This window comes from Mesocricetus auratus, unplaced genomic scaffold (assembly GCF_017639785.1).
Source record: "Mesocricetus auratus isolate SY011 unplaced genomic scaffold, BCM_Maur_2.0 Super-Scaffold_100022, whole genome shotgun sequence".
Classification (NCBI taxonomy): domain Eukaryota; kingdom Metazoa; phylum Chordata; class Mammalia; order Rodentia; family Cricetidae; genus Mesocricetus; species Mesocricetus auratus.
In genome coordinates, this window is record NW_024429203.1 from 36,394,013 (window position 1) to 36,411,305 (window position 17,293).

Genomic DNA, 17,293 nt, shown 5'->3' on the forward strand with positions numbered 1-17,293 from the left:
ATTCACACCTAGACAGCCTGGCCCACAACACTCAGCTGTTTTGATGAAAGCCAAGACTGTGGTAATTGGCCCAGTAAGTTGAGAGTCAGGTGGCTGTCAACCTGAATCAGCAGGACATGATGGGCTGTTGTCCTTGCTGGGACCCAATGTAATGAATTTCTGTCCCTTCCCTAGTGACAACACAGAGCTTTTCAGGGCCACAGGATTCCAGTTACCCTCCCACATTCACAGGCACATTCCCCCTCCTTTTTCCTCCCTCCCCCCAGTCCCTCCCCCTCCTGTTTTTTTTTTTTTTTTTTTTTTTGCGATAGACTTTCATGTAGCCTAGACTGGCCACAGATGACCTGATGCCTCCTGTATTTTTTTTGCAGGTGTGACTTTTGCCTACAGTGACAATCCACTCTCCTTGTCTCACAGCACCTAAGGAGGGCAAAAACTGCACCAAAACTTGGGTTTAATTCAGTGAGTTGGTTTTTTTTTATTAAAGACACCATGTTTTTCATATGAAAAATATCTGCTAGAAAAAAACCCACAAATTTTTATTAGCCTTTTCATGGAATAACATTAGGTAAAATGAAAAAACAAACAGACAGACAAACCATGAGCTAGGCATGGTGACCACACCTTCAACCCCAGCACTCAGGAGGCAGAGGCAGGTAGATTTCTGTATGCTCGAGGTCAGCCTGATCTACAGAGTGAGTTCCAGGCTAGCCAGAGCGGCTCAGTGAGACTCTATTTAAATCAATGGCAAAAGTGTATGTAGCTCAGTGAGTTTTGACATGTGTTATCATGAGCTGAAGAAAGAATGTGCCGAGCTGGATGAGGTGGAGCACACATACCTATAGTCCCAGGACCTGGGAGGAAGAGAAGGTTGGGTTGCCTAGGGTAGGCAACATGGTAAGATCCTGTTTGAAAAGCAAAAAGGAGAAAGAGGGTTTCTGGCACAGTGGTGGATGCATATAACCCCAGGACTCAGATACTGAGGCAGCAGGATCTCAAAAAAATTAAAGCAATGCTTGCTAGTCAGAGTACTTTCAGAGACCACGGAGAATTTCAAGAATTAGGGAACCTGTTAAAGATCAGCTAATAGCTAATAACCAACCATTTGTAACTCTTGGGGCCACGAGAAAGGTGTCTGCTGTCCCACAACTGGCCACGTGGTCAAACCCTCCTGACCTGTGATTTCAGGTCATCTTTCATCTCATAGGATGTTTGCCAGCACCTGGACCCCACCTAGGGGCCAGAAGAATACCTTGCTCCCGTAAAACTGCAGGTAATGGAAACAAACCCAGCTACTGCAGAGGGCCTGGACCTGAGGTTAGAGGCCAAGCAGGGTGTGGAACTAGCATTAGTCAGGAGGCCTAAGCCTCCTTTTCTTCCCCTGGAGATGGAGATCACAAACTTGCCTTTAAGGCTATCTGGAGGAAAGTGGTCTTGGGGACCCATAGGGTGGACACTGAGGTCAGAGGCCTGGAGCCTTCTGCCTGTGTTTGCCTGGCTTGACTCTAGATCTTTCAAACAGAAAGTTGGAAAGTTCATTCTCTGAGTTTGGGAGGGGCTATGTGGGCTCAGCCCTCCGGAGGAGGAGGGGGGAGGTCAGCGCTCCATCAGTCTCTCTCTTGACCTTGAGCTAATGGTTATAAGTATGGCTCTGGAGGTTAAGGGTAGAGACAGGCGCTCAGTAAGAAGTGACAGCTGTGGGGACAGTATGCTGGCCAAAGGACTTTCCTTGCGCTCAGTGCTGGCCAAAGGCTGCCAACCTTTCTTGAGCCCTACCTGGCAGAGTTCAGTGCTGGCTACTGGAGGGGGAGCTAATATCTCTACCAATAGCCCTCGTCCCTTCAATGAGATTCCTTCCCCCGGTGACAATGGTTGGCTAAACCTGTACCACTTCTGGAGGGAGAATGGCACACACAGAATCCATTACCATCACATGCAGAATTTCCAGAAGTATGGCCCCATTTACAGGTAAGCCTGGCAAAGGGCAGAGGCAGGTATGATGGGAGGCATAGGCAGGCTGTTCACTGTTCCTGAAAAGTTCTACGTGGGGTCTCAGACTTCTAGGTGAGGGATGGTGGGAAGAGAAACATAGGCCCTCCCAGTTTCTGGCCCCAAGACTTCAGCTTTCTACTTTCCTTATGGGATGGGGTGTGAGCAAACACACCTCCAGTGGCCAACTATCCTCCTGATATCCTAAGAGACAAGTTGGCTGCCTCTACTTTCAGGGGAGAGGTAGGTTTAGGTCACCTGACTACCATCTACGCTCCCACCCTGCTTTGGTGCCAACCTCAGCTCCAGGCCCTTTGTGACTCTGCAGTTTTGTTTCCTAAGCATCTTCTGGGAATGGTGATCTTGCAGTCCATTGCTTCTGAAAGCTCAGGGTCTGTGGCCTATCCCAGCTTGACAGTACTTATGGTCAGAAGTCTATAGGCTACTTGTGGGCTTTTCTTTAGGAGCCTCTTCGAGGTATGGGGGCGGGGGTGCTGCAGCTGGGAGGGAACATTATGGGTAATGCATTGATCTTAACGTTTTCTCAGTCACTTTCATCTGAGTGTTGTGCTGTGTCCCTAGAAGTTGGTGTTATTACCCCCACCCCATCCCTATTTTCTGGAAATAGAAGGAACTTACCAACATTATAGATCATCAAGCTTAAGCCAGTACTGGAAATCCAGCGGTGTAACGCCTTGCTCCATAGGCAGGGTGATTCTATAATTTATGGACTAGAAGGCAGCAAACTGAATAAAAGGGAGGGACTTAGTGCACAGCCCTCATGCCCCTCCCATACCATGAAGGCTCTTTGCAGTCTTTGGAGAACAGTTGAGAAAATGCAGGGAAGCATGAATGAATGAATAATTGAAACCGCATCCATCCTTAACTTATATGGTACTTAACTTATATGAGTACCACTAAGAATGTGACTACTGTGTGTCATGTGGAGTTGTTTCCCAATGCACTGGGATAGCTTTCCTCCTCTCTCTTTAAGACGATTTAAGATAGCAGTACAGTATGAACGGTTATGTTTTGAAGACAGAGTGAGCCTTGCTGCCCTTAGATACAGATGAGTGTCTTCCAGGTGCTCTGTTGAGGTCAGATCATTGCCTTGGGCTCAAATCTCAGAAGTGACAGCATTTCAAGGCCTTTCAGGCTGTATCAAATATGGGATTGGATAGCAGAAGCTGGAAAAACAAACACCAAAGGGGGAGTTTTCTAGAGGCCACGAACAAGCTGAGGAAAGCCATGGCTTGTGAAGGTGGGCCTGGGCTTAGACTCTGTGACAGGAGCAGTGCTCTCCAAGAGGGGGATGAGGGAGGGGGAGAAATTAGGAGAGAGGGAGAAAGCACACACACACACACACACACACACACTGGGGGGGGCTTGAAGGAGGGTGGTGAAATGATCAAGAGGGAAGGAGCCAGAGATAGAGAGGAAAGACAGACGGAGGGACAGAGACGGAGGGATAACGTGGGGGAGGGAGGAAGGAGAGAGAAGGGCAGCTGGAAAGGGGCAAGGGGAGAGAAAGAAGGAGGGAGGAAGAGGAGAGAGGAAGGGAAAAAAAGAGCACACCCGACTCGTGTCTTATGTTTATATGACATTTGTTTCCTTAAAATCTACAGCCAGTTTATCTTCCTTAGGGAGAAGGCAGCTATAAACAAGAGGCAGGCACTCTTGTGACTTTCTAGTAGTTGCCTGTGTGTGAGAGAAAGAAAGAGAGAGAGAGGATAAAGGAAAAAGGGGAGGGAGAAGGGGGAGAAAGAGGAGAGGACAGAGAGACTCTCACATCCATGCATCTTGCCTCAGATTTCTGGGAGTTAGATTCTGTCTGACATCAGGGCGTCTACAAGACTGCGTTCTCTGGGGGCTTTCCTCAGCTTCTAGACTAACCCTCTAACCTAGTCACTGAGTAATTGTTTTTCATATCTCTGTTAGGATCTGTTTTGCTTAGGACACTGGGTCATATGTACAGCTGTGTGCCATTGGAGACCGCCTACAAAACATTTCCTGGGCCCTGGCACCTGTCAGCTTCACCCATACTTGAGGCGATCACTGCAGTTTCCCTTAACCAGAGATTTAGTTTAAAATTTTATTTAGATGTACATGTAGGGGGAGACAGGTGCACGAGTGAAGTTGCCCTTGGAGGGTCCTTGGGAGCTACCCAACATGGGCACTGGGAGCACAGCACACTGTATATGCTCTTAGTTTCTGGGTCATTGCCTCAGCTCCGAAGTCTTACCTTAAAAGAGGTGAAGGGTCCCATCTGCCCCCCAGAGCAGGGAGTCTACTCTGAATTACAATTCTGCAAGGGCCCACTGGCCTGGAACATGGGGGATGCAGGGCATTCACTCCAGGGTGACATGGAAGTGTGCCATGGCTCCAGGGCCAGCAGGGCAAGAAGATTTAGCATGGAATAGACATGATTATACATGGAAGGTTTGGGATGGGGTGCGGCTGGTTCTGGGGTGTGCTGTGTGATACAGGATGGTGTCCATGAGTCACGATGGTCATAGATACACGTGTCATGTTTGAAGCTCTACGGGACAGATGGCATATCCATCCCCATTCATAGAGGAAACCAAGGTCAGTAAAGTGAAGGCCCCAGCCAGAAAGCTGTGTACCCGTGTTTGTGGAGAGCCCTGGCTGCCCAGGGTTTTCATGGCTGCCTCAGTTCCAATACTAGCCTCTTGTCTTTCCAGGGAGAAGCTTGGCAATAAGGATTCTGTTTATATTCTGGACCCTGAAGATGCAGCACAGCTCTTTTTAAGCGAAGGTCCCTACCCAGAACGATATCTTGTGCCCCCCTGGGTCGCCTATCACCAGTATTACAAGAGACCCATAGGGGTCCTGTTTAAGTGAGTTCTCAGTGAACCTTGTGTGTGTGGAGGATGTTGGGGAGGAGTGGTAGGGAGAGGGGGAGGAGGAGAGAGTGGGTCTTCTTATCTTCCTGTTCCATAAGGTTAATGATGGTGGTGGTGGTGATGGCGATGAGGGTGATGGTGGTGATGATGATGATGATGAAGGTGATGGTGATGGTGGTGGTGGTGATGATGAAGGTGGTGATGATGATGACGATGGTGATGATGATGGTGGTGGTGATGATGAAGGTGGTGGTGATGGTGGTGATGATGGGGATGAAGGTGGTGATGATGATGATGGTGGTGGTGATGATGGTGATGATGATGGTGGTGGTGATGGTGGTGGTGATGATGGTGGTGGTGATGGTGGTGGTAATGATGAAGGTGGTGGTGATGGTGATGAGGGTGATGGTGGTGATGATGATGGTGGTGGTGATGGTGGTGATGATGATGAAGGTGGTGGTGATGGCAATGAGGGTGATGGTGGTGGTGATGATGATTGTGGTGTCCTCACCACGAACAAGTCTGAGATACTGGGAAATGAAAGACACAACATCTGGCTGTTTGTGCTAAGAGAATGCATCTGCTGCCTTTATTGCCAGGAGAATGCATGTGTGTATGTGCCATGTCTGTATGTCTGCCTGTGTGTTTGCCGTAAGGAGTGAGCAGTCTTACATACAGACTTACAGCACAGTGGAGAAACCCCAGCTAAGAGCTTGTGTTTTCCTTGTGCTAGATATTGATGTCAGGTGGGCAAGGCCTGGGTTGTGAGCCAGGACTAGAGAGCAGGATGCACCTGTGGCTATCAGCTGAAAAGCAACGCACAAAATCCGTGGGGGCTGGGACCCAACAGATGATGAGGAAAGCCAGGCTGAGGTTCTCCATGGATAGCGAAGGACTTTGTAAAGTTCTCACTGTGGCTTTAAGCATGAAGTGCCACTTTATCAAGCACCTGCTGAGTACCAGGCCTTGTGCCAGGTGTTGGCAGTACAGTGGCAAATAAAGTGGGGTCCTGACAGCCTGAAGGAGCTACAGAAGCAGCAAAATCCATCACTGAAATGCAGACACTGTTTTCCTACCAAATTGCCTGTTGAAAAATTTATTTACCTATTGCTGGAGTCAGGCCTGCGCTCTGGTTTAGGTCCTGAGGCAGGGAAGGGGTGTTGGCGCAAGGAAAACTTCTGGCCACCAAGCTGATTGCATTCAAGTGGCCCTGTCTTTATTTACACTTTAACAATTTTTCTCTTACCAGGGTTACATGAACAGCTTTATTATTGGCTCCTATTTTTGACATTAAGAAACACATCATATTTTAAGGAATACGTCGTAATTGTTACGAAAGCTGCTGTTGTTCCCCTTTATGCTTCCCCAGTACACCTTCCCACACCCTACATAACCTTATTCTAGACATAGAGTTCAGCATCTTTGCAGGCTTAACTAAATATCAAGCCAGACACATCCTGCTCTTGCAGTACTTTTGTCAGCTGGCAGCTACTTGCAGTTACAAAGTCAAAAAGTAATAGACATGGGTACAATGCTTTAAGGACAACAATATTCCAACCCAGACAATTCTTTCATATCTGCCAGATATGATTTTAGATAGTGTCCTTTTCCACAAGAGGGTCCCATGTCTCAATCTCTGCCAGAGGCAGACTTTGACAAAGCGCTCTCTTCCCATCTCAGTATACCATACTTCTTCCACCAATATAAGCTCCTGTGTGTGGTAAAGATGGATCTATACATCCCATAATTTACATTGCATTTTTTCCCATTGTACCATACCAGATCCCACCAATGATTCTATGCTTGGTGTCCAGGGAACTTACTCTCAACTGTTGACACTATGTGTATTCCTGAGGCTTTCTGCCTGTTCTGTATATGTATGCCTTACTCTCTTTTCCAGAATTGTGAGACATGGTTAATGTTCCAAGTGTTGTTTTCTCATATGTACCTAACTATCTCTATTGAGTCAGAACAGTTCCAAGAATTAGAAAGAGATTTGAGAAGCATTAGCCCCCTGCTGAGTCTTAGGGGAAAATGTTTGAGAAAGAGCAGAATTTCTAGGGAAAATTACAGCAGTAGCGTGTGTGACTGACAATGTAAAACTAAAAATCACACAAAGATTCAACAATATAATGAGAGAGAAAAGAGTCTGCAAGCTACACGAAATTTGCAAATTCCTATGCTGTTCTGTGGACTACTGGTCCTTGCCAAATTGAGAGTCCATTTCCATGGGTGCCTCGCCCTGAGGGAATCCATTGAACAGGTAGTTATATGCTGATCTGAGACTAGGCTGCGCGTCTCCCGACACAACTGTCCTGAAACAAAACTGACTGGAGAAGGCAAGCGCCCCAAAGTCTAAGAGGTGTTTTAAAAATCTGGAAACACCTGGGCAGTGGTGGCACATGCCTTTAGTACCAGCACTCAGGAGGTAGAGGCAGGTGGATCTCTGTGAGCTCAAGGCCAGCCTGGTCTACAGAGCTAGTTCCAGGACAGCTAGTACTGTTACAGAGAAACTGCCTTGAAAAACAACAAAAAAATCTGGAAATAATTGTACAATTATTTTAAGTATCTTTTAGGAATATATGTAGATTCAGTAAAACCATACACAAAAAAAGGGGCCAGGGATTCACCTGGGTGCTCTCTATAGCTGGAGTTTCTTTCCAGCTGGGTCCCGCAACTGATTAGCCCCAAACAAACACACAAAGACTTATATTAATTTATAAACTGTTGGCTGACGGCTAGGGCTTCTTACCGGCTAGCCACTCTTAATTATTAACCCATTTCTATTAATCTAAGTATTTCCACGTGTTCTTGGCTTACCCAGTAATGCCCTGGCATGTTACTCCTTCTGCCTCTACATGGCATCTCTCCAGTGGCTTCCCTCTCCTTACTCCTTCTTCTCATAGCCCTACCTATACTTCCTGCCTAGCTACTGGCCAATCAGTGTTTTACTCATCAACCAATAAGAGAAACATATGTACAAAAGGACATCCCCCTCAGCTCTCTAAGTGGTGAAGACATCTATAGGAGGAAAAGGTAGGTTGGGGCCATGAGTTTACATTCTTTGCCCCCAAAGTCCACATTTTTAAAAGTTTTTATTATTTTTTCATGCATGTGGGTATATGTCTGTGTAAGTGTATGCCATGTATTTACAGGTGACCCTGGAGGCTAGAAGAGGACATCGGGTCCTCTGGAGTTGTTAGAAGTAGCTGTGAGTTGCCCTACAGGGGTGTTGGGAAGCTGAATGTGGTTCCTCTGCAAGAGCAGTAAGCTATCTTGCTCACTCACAACAATATTCTTAGACAAACAAACTCCCAAATTAGGAGAGGGCTTTGCATAGGTTGATTTTTATGTGTATCATGAATAGAGTTTTTTAAAAAAGATTTATTTATTACATATACACCAGATTGAATTGTAGATGGTTGTCAGCCACCATGTGGTTGCTGGGAATTGAACTCAAGAACTCTGGAAGAGCAGTCAGTGCTCTTAACCTCTAAGCCATCTCTCCAGCCCCCTAGAGTTTTTTTAAATACAAATTACATTTATGTGTGTGTCCATACATTTGTATGTGTGTGGACACATGCACAACACTGCACATGTGTGGAAGTCAAAAAACATGTATGGGAGTCATGTCTCTCCTTCTACCTTGTGGGTCCCAGGACTTGAACTCAGGTCTTCAGGCTTAGCGGCCAACATCTTGACCTGCTGAGACTTTGCACTGTTCCTAAACTCAGGGTTTTAATTAAATTATTCTGAGTAGCTGGGATCCCCAACACGGTGAATCCTCAGACACTTTGGGGAGGAAAGGTCAGTCGACTTCACTTGTGTGGGAATGAGAAAGATGACAGAGAATGGCATTTAGTGACAAAGTTGTTCAAGGACCAGAAGGCAGGGGAATGCAGGCAAGATGGGCTTAGAGTTACTTTAAGGGAGATAAGAGGTTCTAGTTCTTGGAAGGCTCTGAAAGCTAGAGATCCCAGCCAGTGCCTACGTGCCAGGCCTGGGGTCTGTGACCATGAGGTGGGACATGTGTTTCCCCAGGAGTTCAGAAGCTTGGAAGAAAGATAGACTTGTCCTAAACCAGGAAGTGATGGCACCTGAAGCCATCAAGAACTTCGTGCCCCTGCTGGAAGGTGTAGTTCAGGACTTCATCAACGTCTTGCACAGACGCATCAAGCAGCAGAAGTCTGGAAATTTCTCAGGGGACATCAGCGATGACCTGTTCCGCTTTGCCTTTGAGTGTAAGGGTCTTGCATTTGGCTAGCAGGAGTTGGGGCCAGGGATTGATTGGCTTCTTAAATACTGTCAGCCACCCAGGGGATAGCTAGGTCCCCGTCGTCTGACATTTATTTTGTGGGGGTTCCCAAAACATAGATTCCCCCATGCCACCATCCTTAAGCAAGAGGGAGGAGGCCTTCATGGTTAATCTGAACTGGGTGTTGAAGGACACCTAGAAGTTATGCAGATTGGATAGGGAAGTTAGGTATCTTAGACCAGGCAACTGTGCATGCACACAGCTTAATGGAGGTCATATGATGCCTGTAGGAGATTTGGGGTACCCTGGGCTTGGTGTGAAGTTGGCATTGAAATTCTTCACGTGGTAGATGAGAAAACTTGAAGATAGTTGTGATCTTTTAGTTCCAGCCAGAATGAGTCCTGGGTAACTCAGAGGCTGATGTCCCAAGTCCCCCAGCTCATGTGTAACATAGTGAATGCAGTCAACTACAAGGGGAAATCCCTCTTGGACAGCTCCATCCTGGCTCAGTTGGAGTCCATGCTTCCCACAAAAGCATCCTTTTCAGGGCCTCCCTTCCATCCCTCTGAGGGACCTGAGTGCCACCCAGAAGGGCAGCCATATATATCTCACTTTGCTGGAGGAAGCTAAGGCTGAGGGCGAGCTCCTGTGTGGGATGGGCATGGGTGGAGATGATTCTGGGAGCTGAGGCTCTCGGACAGCCAGGTTGGAAGGGTGTCCTCAGCCTCAGCCTCAGCCTCCCACTGCAGCCATCACCAGTGTTGTATTTGGGGAGCGCCTGGGGATGTTGGAGGAGATTGTGGACCCTGAGTCCCAGCGGTTCATCGATGCCATCTACCAGATGTTCCACACCAGTGTCCCCATGCTCAACCTGCCTCCAGAACTTTTTCGATTCTTCAGAACTAAGACCTGGAAGGAGCATGCAGCTGCCTGGGATATGATTTTCAAAAAAGGTGAGGACCCCCTCTGGCTGTACTCAGGAAGCGGGCTCATCAAACTGGGGAAGTGCTCCTAGCTGGATGCCTGGCCTTGCTACCTCTTTGTTTTAGGATTAGCCCAAGGACACCAGTTTACCTTTGAGCAGGGATGAGTATCAGGGCTGGAGGTTGACTACTGGAGATTTTTGAGAAGGGGAGTAAAGATGTCCATGGTGTTCCTTAAAAGATCTCATGGCTAGGGGCTGGAGAGGTGACTCAGCAGTTAAGGACACCTGCTTGCCTTACAAAGGACAGGAGTTTGAATCCCAAGACTCACATCAGGAAATACAACTTCCTATAACTCCAGCTCCAGGGGATTTGAAGTATTCTTCTGTCCTCCACAGGCACTTATACACACAGACCACATATGCTAACATGCATGCGTGCACACACTATAAATGCACATGTACACTCGATTACAAAAAGTCCTTAAGAAAACCCTTTTATAAACAGGTGCTTGTTATCTATAGAGTTGAGGGCTAGTGTCTGAGCCATAGCTGTCTGGGTGACAGGAGGCTTCGTGGTAGGGCTGAGGTGTGTTGAGAGGGGAAGGTTGATGCATAAAGCTGACCGGGGTGTGGTGGAATCACATGCCACCTTGGCCATCAGTACCTATGTAATCTTGGGCAAGCAACCATCTCTGCCCAGTTGGTAAAGTGCTTACTTGCAAGTGTGAAGAACTGAGTTCAATTCCTAGGACTCATTAATTCACAGGGGTGCTTGCTTGTACTGCAGCTCCCCAGTGCTGGGAGGCTGAGGCATGCGGGTTGCTGGGGGTTCACTGACCTGAGGCATTTGGTGATCTCCAGACCCCCACCTCAAAGAGACAAAGTGGATGGTGCCTGAGGGACAATAGCTGAGGTTGTGTCTTACTTCTACATAGATATGTACACCTGCATACATGTGCTCTCTCCTCTCTCTCTCTGTCTCTCTCTCTCACACACACACACTCTCTCTCTCTCTCTCACACACACACACTCTCACACACACACATACACACACACACACACACACACACAGTGGGGATGATCAAGAACTAAATGACAAGGGCTGGAGAGCTGGCTCATTTGTTAAGAGTATTGGCTTGCTCTTCCAGAGAGCCCTGGCTTAATTCTTAGTCTACATGGTAGACTCCAGTCCCGGGGGATCCAACACCCTCTTCTGGCCTTCATAAACATTGCACACACATGGCACACAGACATACATGCAGGCAAAACATTAATACATATAAAGAGAAAAAATTAAAAGAAAGGAATTAAGTGACAAAACAGGTATGAAGGGGTTAGTACAAGAATAAAGGCTTAGTAAATGACTGACGACCAGTCGGGGTTCTGGAATGTTAACCCCTGGCACCTTCCATGAAGACTGCTGTCCCTCTCACCCTCCCACCTGCAGGGAGCCTCACTGTTCTCCCTCCTGCCCCACAGCTGATGATTATACACAGACCTTCTACTGGGACTTAAGACAGAAGCAAGAGTTCAGCAAGTACCCTGGTGTCCTTTACAGCCTCCTGGGTGGCAACAAGCTGCCCTTCAAGAACATCCAGGCCAACATTACGGAGATGCTGGCAGGAGGCGTAGACACGGTAAGTGCCGTGGGATCCATTGTGTGGCTCCTTGGTGCCCACATGCTTATGAGAAGCACAGCTGTTCCACACGAGGGGCTGGGTCCTCCTGTATGATATGCTTCTCTCTCTTGGTGACAGGCCCTAAATGGTTATCTCTTAGAAGGGTGAGGTCAAAGTCCTGTCATGAACCGAACACTATTCACCATCTTTGGGCATAATCTGGGACTGATTCGTCTGCAAGAAAGAAGGAATAATAGGTTCAGCTCCTGCATAGAATTTTGGTTGTTTTTGAGATGGGGCTTCAGTAGACCAGGGTGACTTTGAACTCACTATGTAGTCAAGGATGATCTTAAACCCTTGATTCTGCTGCCTCCACTCCCTGAATGTGGGAATTACAGGGGTGCTTTACCATCTTGGATTCATTAAACATTTATTTATTTATTTATTTTTGTGCGCGTATGAGTGTTTTGCCTTCATATGTCTGTACCATGTGAGTGCCTGGTGCCTGGAAAGGAAAGAAGATGGTGTCAGATCCCTTGGAACTTGCATTATAGTTGTAAGCCACAATAGGGGTGCTAAAAATTGAATTCAGATCCTCCTAACTGATGAGCAATCTCTCCTGCCCCATGTTTGATTTTATGCAGTGCTGAGACCAAACCCAAGGCTCCTTGCATGGCAAGTGAGCATTCTACTAACTGAGCTACATCTCCAGAACCTTTGTATGTTTTTGTTGTTGTTGTTTGAGACAAGGTCTCTCTCTGTAGCTCAGGCTGGCCCTGAACTCATACCAATTCTCCTGCCTTGGGTTCCAATGACTGGAATTAGTGTTCTCAGCTTAGAGACAGGAGTCTGTTAGTCTTGGGAGTTTAAGCCATAATAACAGAACAGCACAGATGAGTGGCTCCAATAACAGACACTTATTTATAATCTCATGGTTTGAAGATGTAACCAGTATCACAGTGTGGGCAGGATAGGTTCATTCTGAGGCTTGACTCCTTGCCTTGATGGTGGCCATCTCCCTCATGCTTATACATGGGTGCTCCTCATGATGTCTGTCTTGGCTTCTTCCTCTTCAGGACATCAGTTACTGGGTTAGAGCCCACACTCACATCCCCCTTTATCCCATAGTCTCCTTAGAGAGCATATCCAAATGCAGTTACTTGTGAGATATTAAGAGTTTGGATGAAGACATGTGGATTTAGAGCTGGAGGCAGTGTGATAAGAACACAGTCACATGTCACAGTGCTTGATGGCAGAGGCATGCACATCTACTGACCACTAAGAGTCTAAAAAAGAACTGTTGTTTGTGGGGGTGGTGTTCAGTGCTGGCCACGAAAGGCAGTTTTTATTGTGGTAACTGGGGCAGCCACGTCAATGGTATGCTTGCAAGATTCCATTCTTGAAATCTCAACACCATCTAAATTCCTCTTATCTTGGTGTCTTCAGCTTCAAAGGGAAGAGATAGCGCATGTAAACTCAAGACCAATGGCCTTGTGTACCAGCTTTTACAAATGTTCCTTATTGAGTAGATGATGTTTTTTGAGCAGAGTTGAGCAAGAATCTGACTCAGAGTTCAAGGTTGCAAAAAGGCAGTGATGTGGATGGAGACAGTGAGGATAAGAGTCTGGGTGGATTCTCCAGCCTGCCCCCCTTAAAAGATGTCTGTGTTCTGTTGCCCGTTGGGAAACTAAAGAGTCTGTTTTTAGTTAAGAACAGGCACGAAGGCCTTGTGACACTGTGAGGTATAACACGATCATCTTTTCTTTTTAGGTGAACAGTGGGACAGAGAGGTTAAGTAACTTGCTTGAGGCAGATAGTGGAGTGGAATGGACTACCTTGCTTGACAGCTATCCCTGGGTATCTACTCTGTGGCAGGCCTTGGAGGCTCTGAGATTAACACACATGAGTTGCTGGTTTCAAGAGTCTGTATTTGCTTTCTGGGTGGGTAAAGGAATTCTAGGAGGAGGAATTGCCTTGGGGAAGATCCCCCAATGTCTGCAGCTCTGTGTAACTAGGTCAATGGCCATGTATTGAAGAGGTTGGAGAGATGCTGGGGTGGCAGCAGGCATGTGTCCGTGGGTCAGGTTGGAGCCTCTGTACTTCATTTGGAGGCACTGATGAGCCACGACTTAAAGCCAAGAAGTAACTTGACATTTTTTCCACTTCTGTCTCTGCTGGGAAGAAAGAGGTGTGTATGTTTAAACCTCTTGGGCAGAAATATGATCCTTGACAACATGTCTGTAATCCATGTCCCCTGCCCCAGGAGGGAGGGTGTTCCAGGCATAGGCCTAAGATGGACTTAGTCTGCTGACCTGGGTGATTCTGAGACTGTGGGGCTTGAGGAGGGTCATGGTGCATCCTCTAGTGGAGGACCAATGGCTGCAGCCTCTGGCTCTCGTGGAGGTTACATTGTTAATCTCAGTCTGCCTTTTGCACCAACTGCAGTAAAGATGGAGAGGAAATCTATGACCTGGCTTCAGGATGGTTGATTCTCATTTTCTGCTGTTGGGATGAATGCTGAGATCCTGCCTGCTACCATGAGCAGATGGTTGTTGTATGAGGGACACCAAAGGAATGACAGTCATTTGGGTGGATAAGCTTTTGTTTTGTTTTGTTTTATTTCATTTTGTTTAGGGAGATGGGGTTTCTCTGTATATCGCTGGTTGTCTTGAAACTTGCCCTGTAGACCAGGCTGTCCTTGATTAAAGGCCTGCACTGCTATGCCCTAGACATAGGTGGACAAGCCTTACAGAGGTATAAATATGGTTTCTGGAAGCCTCTGGAGCCCTCTGGGAGAGGATTTTGGCTACATAGCTAACATTCTATTGTTATATGATGAGTGAGAGCTGGTGACATGAAGGATGAAGGCAGAGATAAATCCTTCTCTGAATATTTTTTTTTGGTTTTTACGAGACAGGGTTTCTCTGTATTGTTTTGGAGGCTATTGGTCCAGCCCGGCCTTGAACTCACAGAGATCCGCCTGCCTCTGCCTCCTGAGTGCTGGGATTAAAGGTGTGCGCCACCACCGCCCAGCTCTCTGAATATTTTTTCCCTGGCATTAACTTTTTTTTGAGACAGCATATCAGGTAGCCCAGATTGGCTTTGAACTTGCATAGCTGAGGATAGTATTGAACTCCTGCCTCTCAAATGTCCCAACACACCCAGTTTATATGGCCCTGGGGACTGAACTCCATACCTTGTGCATGTTAGGCAAGCGCTTTACTAATTGACTACATCACAAACTGGACACTGAGAAAACCTAAACAATGTCCTTTCAAAGGTTTTGCAAATGGTCTTGGATATGGAAGTTGAGAGTAAAAGAGAGAGAAGTTCTTTAATGTGGGTCACAGATGCTAAGGTGCCTTAAAGTAACGGACCTTTCTGGCTTTTGCAACTCATGTATTCCTACCAGACCTCCATGACCCTGCAGTGGAGCCTTTATGAGATGGCACACAACTTGAAGGTACAGGAGATGCTGCGGGCAGAGGTTCTGGCTGCCCGGCGTCAGGCCCAGGGAGACATGGTCAAGATGGTGCAGTTGGTCCCACTCCTAAAAGCCAGCATCAAGGAGACACTGAGGCAAGTTCATGCCTTCCTACCCCGAATCCCCTGAGGAAGGGTTCCCAGGATGGGCTAGTGGAGATTAGAAATAGGAAGTGAGAAGTTTAGAAGAGATGAGTAGGACTGGGGAACTTAAACAAGAACCAGGTCCTGCCTTAGTTTCTCTCTGGAGTGCTGTAATGGAGGCTGAAGTGCCAGGCTGGCGTGGGAGAAATGCCAGGCTCGCGTGGGAGTGAGGGTGGAGGCTATGTCCTGGTTCCAGGGTCTGGGACTATCTATCTCTGAGGGTCCTCTTTCTGCAGACTCCACCCCATCTCTGTGACCGTACAGAGGTATCTTGTGGATGACCTGGTACTTCGAAATTACAGGATTCCTGCCAAGGTAGGACTCAGGGGCTCTGCCAGTCAGATGGAGAGGAAGGAGCAGGCTTCAGTTCCAGGTAGATAGTGGTGATGGGGCTTCTAGCTGAGCCTTTCTCCCTGATGCTGGGGCATTGGTGGAGCACTCAGACGCAGTGGTCTCAATTTACATGAACAGTAGTGGTGGTAGGCATGGTAGGCAATGAGTACTGGAGTCCAGGGTTACAAGGCTACTTGACTGGTATTTCTGGGTCAAGGGTGAGGCATTTCAATGGTAAAGAAAAGCACAGGGAAAGCCTGTGGGTTATTCCTCTCTTTGTGTCTTCAGCCTTCATCAGGGCTCACTGAGGGGCAGGTGCCTTTTTTGAAGCTACACAGTGGACAGAAGGATTTGCCGTGTCCTGACTTGGGTAGCTGGGCAGCCAGGCTTGGAAGCAGGGTCTGGAGGAAGCTGGGGCTAGGGTTGCACTCAGAACTATGGGGAATTGGAACTGCTCAAGCTTTCTTGACTTGCTCCCAGATGTTGGTGCAGGTGGCTAACTATGCCATGGGCCGAGAACCCAGCTTCTTCCCCAACCCAAACAAGTTTGACCCAACTCGTTGGCTGGAAAAAAGCAAAAATACCACCCACTTCCGTTACTTGAGCTTTGGCTGGGGTGTTCGTCAGTGTCTGGGCCGGCGGATTGCAGAGCTGGAGATGACCATCTTCCTCATCAATGTGAGTGGGGCTCTGGGACATGTCAGCACCCTGGGATTTCCATGACCCCAGCAAAATCATCAACCCTCCTCCTCCTGTCTCAGTATTCAGGGAGTGCAGGATCAGGGCTCAACAGTCTCCCACAGCTCCCAGCTGCCTCCCCATGTGGACTAACCCACTTATTACCCATTGACATCCTCTGAGGATCTATCTGTCCCCACTCAGGAGGTGGTTGCTTAGCAGATGAGTTAAGGTCAAAGCCTAAAGCTATGAAACAGCATGCAGGGCCCATTTAGACATGGTGGAAGACTGAATAATTGGTGGCATGTTCTTTAAATCATACTTAACATATCAACCCTGTGACTAGAGATGTCAAGTGTGTGTGACCTAGGGGAGAAAAAATCCTCCTTAACATTTCCCAAGGTCACCTTCTTCTTCTTCAGGTGCTGGAGAACTTTAGAATTGAACTCCAAAGTCTCCATGATGTGGGGACCAAGTTCAACCTCATCCTGATGCCTGAGAAGCCCATCCTCTTCAACCTCCAGCCTCTCAAGAAGGACCTTGGGACAACCACGAACAGATAGGGTGGCACTGTCTGAACTTCAGACTGGAGTCACATGGGGAGATGGCCCAGTGGGGGCATTTGGGTGGGTGTCTCTGTATCTCCAGAAAAACCTGCTCCTTTGGGGTGGTTCTTAGCTCTCAGTGGCCAACTGCTTAGGTTAGCCAGGCCCTCCTCTCCTTCATCCTCTCTCCTTTACTTACCCTGAAGGTTAATAAACACATGAACTCTGGGGAGCGTTTTCATTCCTATCAGATTCCTAAGGCATTCGTTAACCCCATGGAGATGAACCCTGATTCTCTGGTCAACAGTGGGATGAGGGGCACTTAAGAAGATGGGAAGCTGTTATATAGCCTACCTGTGGCCCCCACACATACCACCAGTTCAGGAGCTAGCAGAATCTACCCTAAGATCGCCCAGGGATCCCAGTGCGATCCATCAGCAGAGATGAGTACCATCAGG

General features: G+C 47.6%; 1 protein-coding gene across 2 annotated transcripts; it reads left to right on the forward strand.

Moving 5' to 3' along the window:
- Positions 1–1,666: 1,666 nt before the first annotated feature.
- Positions 1,667–17,063, forward strand: LOC101827747 (cholesterol side-chain cleavage enzyme, mitochondrial-like). 2 transcript variants are annotated; one of them, NM_001281640.1, is made up of 9 exons: positions 1,667–1,968; positions 4,692–4,847; positions 8,895–9,094; positions 9,858–10,061; positions 11,513–11,670; positions 15,065–15,231; positions 15,516–15,594; positions 16,093–16,290; positions 16,713–17,063. In NM_001281640.1, exons 1-9 carry the CDS (start codon positions 1,709–1,711, stop codon positions 16,851–16,853), a joined length of 1,563 nt encoding a protein of 520 aa, NP_001268569.1. In that variant the 5' UTR covers positions 1,667–1,708; the 3' UTR covers positions 16,854–17,063. The 2 variants fall into 2 exon arrangements, with proteins under 2 accessions (NP_001268569.1, XP_040585612.1); XM_040729678.1 differs by lacking the exon at positions 4,692–4,847 and having other exon boundaries at positions 1,681–1,968.
- The last annotated feature ends 230 nt before the right edge of the window (positions 17,064–17,293 follow it).

What these genes read in the sequence shown, in the direction of transcription:
- LOC101827747 (NM_001281640.1), top strand. Translation starts at nt 1,709, where the DNA reads ATGCTGGCCAAAGGACTTTCCTTGCGCTCAGTGCTGGCCAAAGGCTGC. An exon ending in CCCATAGGGGTCCTGTTTAA is followed by an intron (nt 4,848 to 8,894) that starts GTGAGTTCTCAG and finishes GTGTTTCCCCAG; the next exon opens with GAGTTCAGAAGCTTGGAAGA. An exon ending in GTTCCGCTTTGCCTTTGAGT is followed by an intron (nt 9,095 to 9,857) that starts GTAAGGGTCTTG and finishes CTCCCACTGCAG; the next exon opens with CCATCACCAGTGTTGTATTT.